Here is a 6,310-nt window from a genome sequence, read left to right on the forward strand (position 1 = left end):
TCTGTTGCTAATAAGAATGATCGATCAGCCATTGTTACCATGGAAATCCTCACTGCGCCGCGGATTCCTGGGGGTTTTTCCTCTTCGTCTTCCTGCTCAAAACACAGCGCCGCTGCGCGCCCGCTTCGGATGTTATCAACCCATGTTCATTCTTCAGATAATCCTTTATGTACAGAACAGAAACCGCTAAGCTAAAAACTAATTACGAAGTGAATGCTACCAGTCGAAATTTGCATTAATTTCGCGATCCATTTTCTTGACACCCTTGTCCCTTGGTGGGGTCAGGTGCCCATGTCCAGCTAGCGTTCCGGGCGAGAGGCGGGGTCACCCTGGACAGGTTGTGAGTCTGTCGCAGGGCAACACAGAGACAAACAGGACAAACAACCATGCACACACACACACTCACACCTAGGGGCAATTTAGACAGACCAATTAACCTGACAGTCATGTTTTTGGACTGTGGGAGGAAACCGRRGTACCCGGAGAAAACCCACCATGCACAGGGAGAACATGGAGACTCCATGCAGAAAGACCGGGGCCTAGAATCGAACTCAGAACCTTCTTGCTGCAAGGCAACAGCTCTACCAACTGCGCCACTGTGCAGCCCCTCATCAAAATACAGCCCATCGTTATTTATTGAATATTTTACATTTCCAAAAACACAGGAATCTAATATTTCGTTTCGTTTTGTACGTTTGGAAGCTCATTCCCTCTCACATAACCGGAAAAGCCGGGGAATGGCGGCGCTTTTGACATATGGTTTACTAATTTTAGCATAACTCCAGTTATACTTGACCTATTAACACAATTTAAAAACTGGTGTGTAGTTTATAATGTGCACTTAAAGCTCAAGTTGAAAGTTAGACTGAGGGAGGCGGAGTCTTGCTGCTATGCCGTAACAAACTAGATGTTAAAAATAGCTATAAGGCTATGGACCCCTATGGTTTAACGGATCGATACTCGCGGATGAAAAATCGATACTTTCTGAGGGCGGAAATATCGATATATATCGCCAAATCAATTTATTTATTTATTTATACAGCCCTAATACATATACACCTAATAAGACATATATTATACCTCTGCTAACAGAGGTATAATATATAACCATGTCTATACGATATACAACTAATATAACCATAACTGCTGCTGTAGGACCTCAGCAAACTGTGCAGATCACACAGTTATAAAAAAAAAATAGGTACACCCCAAAAGGCCTACATATGTATCAGAAACATCAAAATTTAGAATGTAAAGTGTGTACACTTGCATGATAGAATAACAGTATGGAATCATGGAGTGTTTTGTTGTTTATGCCTGCTTCACTACTCACCAGTTATGACATAGCTGACATGCCGGTTAACAGCAGAGCTGTCGTTGTCCTTCGTGTTCAGAACAGCCACCACCTCGCCTGGGGGGCCACTCTCCTGGACTGAACTGAAGTAATGGCTCTCCATGAAAATGGGGGGGTTGTCATTTATGTCTGTCACTGCTACTGTCACTGTGCTGGTACTGGAAAAAGACAGGGTCTCTCCCAGGTCTGATGCTACAACTGTGAATATGTAGGACGGATTGGACTCGTGGTCGAGCTCTTTGCATAAGACAATCCAGCCAGTATTACTGTCGATGCTAAACGTCCGCACCAATGCGTCGGAGTTTTCCTCCGCCTGGATTAATGTCCCAAGCCTGTATGTTACTTGGCCATTGGCTCCTGAGTCTGGGTCATGAGCTTTGACCTGAATGACTCTGGTTCCAATTGTCATTCCTTCCATAACTGTCGTCACATAAGAGTTGGTCTCAAAGGCTGGTTTATTGTCATTTAGATCTAAAACTTTGACCTCGACATCAACAGACGTCACAGCATTCAACTTACTCTGGTGTCCAGTGGCAGTTATTTTAAAACTAAATCCTTTCATCACCTCATGATCCAAGGGCTTATCAAGTTTAATCACTCCTGTATTTTTCTCTATTAAAAATACTCCATCTAGATTAGTTTCACTACTTTCTCCATTAACAATGGTAAAGCTAACTGAATGTGGGTTATATCCATGAGAAATCTTGAGGTGAACCCTTCCAATGACAGAACCTACTGGTGTATTCTCTAGTATGCTAAATGAGTAATGGTGCTGCATGAAGTCAGGAATGAACGCCTCCGGAGACAGAACATGAATGTAGACAGGGACCAAAGAGTGCCGAACTGGATTTCCTCCATCTACAGCCTTCACAAAAAATGATAATACTGAGTTTCTCAAGTGGCTGAAGCTGCCTTTGGTAACCATCCAACCACTGTCTGGGTCTATGTCCAAAATGTCTGCTACAGGGATCCGTGCCTCACTGTACAGTGAAAATGTTACTTTGGCATTAGTGCCATAGTCAGGATCAAGAGCCTGAATCTGTGTGACGAAGAAGCCCTTGGCTACATCAAATTTGAGCGTAGCTCTGTACTCTGTAGCACTAAAGCGGGGTGCATTATCATTTTCATCTAAGATAGTAAGATGGATTGTGCAATAGGAAACACGACCCCCTGAATCCTGAGCTGCCACTGTAAGAACAATGTCCATGTTGGAAGGGTCCTCACGGTCAAGTTTTTCTATTGTGCTTATCTGACCATTAGCATCAATGCTAAACAGGTCGTTACCCACATCGTTAACAAAAGAATAAGTTATGTCGCCATAAACTCCAGGGTCCGCATCCGTTGCCCTCACCTAGAATTTAAAGAATGACTTTAGAAAACAGAGAATATTTAAAAGGCATACATATTATGAAAACATAGATGAGAAAAATCAAATATACAGACAGTCAAACATGTATATAGATTACAAGCTTAGTGAATCTCAAAAGCACCTACCTGAATTACATTGGTTCCCACAGCAGAATTTTCTCTTAGCTCTGCCTCAAACATCTTCTGTTCAAACACTGGATCATGCAGGTTGGCCCCAAACACTTTAACGTGAACCTGAGCTGTGCTGGTGAAAACTCCATCAGACACTGAAACGTTGAGGTTGTAAGTAGGCTCCATTCTTTGCTTAAGGTGGCTGGACAACATGATGATTCCCGTGTTTCTTTCCATCACAAAATCCATTCTTTCATTTCCTGACAAAATGCTATACACCAACTTGTCAAAATCTGAACTATCAGCATCTGAGGCCTGAACGCAGGTTATAAAGTGTCCCTTTGGTGCTAACTCACTCACATATGCCTCGTAGAGAAGCTGGTTGAAAACTGGAGGATTGTCATTCATGTCTTTTAGAAGAACAGTCACTGACACTTCAGTGCTTAGTGATGGAAAACCATTATCAGTGGCCCTGACAATGAAGTCATACTCTGGGACTAGTTCATGGTCTAGGATTCTTGCTGTAAGAATTAACCCACTGCTACTATCAATGTGAAAATAATCTGTGCTGTTATGCTCTTTTGAGAATATCTGATAGCCAACAACATTGTTCTTCTCAGAGTCCATGTCTGTGGCAATAACTTGAAGGGCTGGAGTTCCGATCATGACAGTCTCAGACAAAACAATCCTGTAGGACATCTCTTTAAAGACAGGCGGGTTATCATTTATATCTTGGACCAGAACATCTACATCAACTTCTGCATGGGAGCCAGTCAGGTAGTTTGTAGCTCTGATGGTCAGGCGATAATATGGAGTTTCTTCATAGTCCAATGAATTAATTACACTTATAACTCCGGTATCAAATCCAATACCAAACTGAAAAGACGCATCTCCATCAACAATAGTATAGATTATGTTTTGTCCATCAGGACTGGTTGCATTGACACCGAGAATCGGTGTGTGAACATCCAAATCTTCATTCACAGAAACAGAGTAGAAGGATTTGTCAAAGACAGGCATAGCTTTGTTAACAACAGTGATGGGAAAAGTAATGGTAGATGACAGGGGAGGGTCACCACAATCTTTGGCATGTATCTCTATTTGGTACTCCACATTGGACAAATCTGACTCAAAAGTCCTTTTCAGGCTAATGGTGCCTGTCTGTTGGTCCATCATAAAGTGGCCATAATCATCCTTGAGAAAGTATGTCACCTCTCCATTAATACCTTTGTCACCATCCACTGCGGAGACTCTGAAAATGGATAAACCTGACTCAGCTTCTACTTGAACAGCTGCATAATATGGAAGTCCAACAAACATGGGGGGGTTATCATTTATGTCTTCTATATGAACTTTAACAAGAACTCTGGCAACATGCTGATGATCATGCTCACGTCTTGCTTCCACAATCAGTTCATAGAAGTCCCGTTCTTCTCGATCAAAGGGTATTCCTGTGGTCTGGATAACACCAGATGTTGGACGAATGGTAAACCTTGTGGCAGCATTCAGGAGAGTGTGCAGCAATGGCTCGTTGAGGCGATTTCCTACAGCACTGACCACAGCCACTATAGAGATATTTGACACATTCTCTTTAATAGATGAGACGTAAACCTTCTGGGAAAAACTTAGACCCGAGTCCAGAGCCTCTTTGACAATTATTGTTACCAAAGCAGTGGTGGAAAATTTTCCATCTGAAACTCTGACACTTAGGCGAAAAAGCTCTTTGGAGAAGTTGCTGTTTTTGACAACAATAATCCCACTGGAGGATTTGATGGAAAAATTCTCCAACACTCCTTCAGCCAAAGAATATGTAAGATCTGTAGGAATATCAGTATCGGGGTCTGTAGCTGATACCTGCAGGACCTCGACTCCAGTGTAGGTGGGAAGTAGAAGAACAGTTTCATAAGTATTCTGTTTGAAGACTGGAGGTGAATCATTTGAGTCCATCACTTGTACAGTCACCTCAGTTGGACTATCTGCTATAAGTTGTGGCTTACCATTGTCCCTCACATTAACATGGAAGTGGAAAGCTGAAAATGTCTCATGATCAAGATTAGCAATGGTTCTAATGGAGCCAGTTACTGAGTCCACTGTGAAGAACGTCTTTGCAGTCTCCTCAACAATCTGATAGACCAACAGAGCATTTTGGTTGGAGTCAGCATCAGAAGCTTTGATCACTAGAGGGAGGTTTTCTGAATTCAAGACCACACTGTTGACTGGTGCTAGCTCACAAATGCTGCCGCGGTAGTGATGCTGTTGGAACACAGGTGGATTGTCATTCTCATCCAATATCTGAATTAACAAGCTAGCATTGGAGGCCATCCCAGCCATGTTGGTAGCTTGCACTACAAGACTATAAGAAGCTATATTTTCATAATCCAGAGGTTTTTGAGTTGTAATGACTCCACTATATTGATTAATCTGAAAAACTTGTTCTATGTTTCCTTGCTTGATATCAAAAGTGAGGGTCGACTGGCTGACAGCACTGATTGTGGTGACAGAGGTCCCAATAATGGCATTTTCTCTGATCTCAGTCTGATATTCAGGTTGAAGGAACCTTGGACCAGCATTGTCTGAGAGAGTGATGGTAATCCGCACTATCGTGGTAGCAGACAGGGCAGGGGTGCCGTTGTCAGTGACTCTGACACTCAGAACATAGTGTCCGATGCTTGATAAGTCCAAATGACGTGCAACACGAAGTATACCAAGAACTGGCTCAATGTTGAATGCATTGCCAGTGTTTCCTGTGAAGAAAAAACACCCAAATAGTATATTTGCAATGTTTTTAAAATTTACATTTATGTGGTTTTCAGGAACCACAGTAGCTTACCTGCTTCAATGGAGTAGTGTAATTCAGCATTCTTGCCTTTGTCTTTGTCCAGAGCGGTAACCTGCACTACAGCTGATCCCACTGCAGCTGATTCATAAACTAAGCCTTCGTAGAGTGCACTGGTAAAAAAGGGTGCATGATCATTTGTATCTTCCACCTCTATCAGAACACGAGCAAGATTTTTTCTGTATGGGAACTCTTGGTCCTTGACCTGGAGAGACAAAAGTAAAAGAGAATAAATACCTAGAAGAAGTATGTGGTCATTGTTAGCTATCTGTATATTATAGCAACCACAATAGCTTACATCAGTTAACTTTTAACAGTTAGTTTTGATGCCAGTGATCACAAAACGTCAATGTGTTTTTCTATAATTGTATGTAATGGACCAATATGTACATAATTTTCCATAATTAGTACATAATTTTCAAATGGACAGAAAAAAAATTATAGAGTAGGTTTGTACTCAGCACCCTTTACTCTGATACACCTAAATAAAAGTAAGTTCCACCAGGTGCAATTAGAAAGGTGTCCTCTCAGTAAACCAGTTTGTGCTGGAAGAGGCTACCATGTCACAGCAAGACCCCATGCTCTCTGAGTCAAGGTTTGTCCACAAGTTTTGTCTGACAAAGACTCAGATAAACTATATG

General features: G+C 42.0%; 1 protein-coding gene across 1 annotated transcript; it reads right to left on the reverse strand.

The window, feature by feature from the left end:
• Window positions 1-816: 816 nt before the first annotated feature.
• LOC103461224 (protocadherin Fat 3-like) lies at window positions 817-5,962 on the reverse strand (the record flags this gene model as incomplete). Its single annotated transcript, XM_008403545.2, has 3 exons — window positions 817-2,705; window positions 2,849-5,577; window positions 5,664-5,962. Coding segments are annotated over 3 exons (4,408 nt in total), but the record flags the coding sequence as incomplete, so codon positions are not given.
• Between the last annotated feature and the right edge of the window lie 348 nt (window positions 5,963-6,310).

The sequence above is a fragment of the Poecilia reticulata genome, unplaced genomic scaffold, assembly GCF_000633615.1.
Source record: "Poecilia reticulata strain Guanapo unplaced genomic scaffold, Guppy_female_1.0+MT scaffold_798, whole genome shotgun sequence".
Taxonomy (NCBI): Eukaryota; Metazoa; Chordata; class Actinopteri; order Cyprinodontiformes; family Poeciliidae; genus Poecilia; species Poecilia reticulata.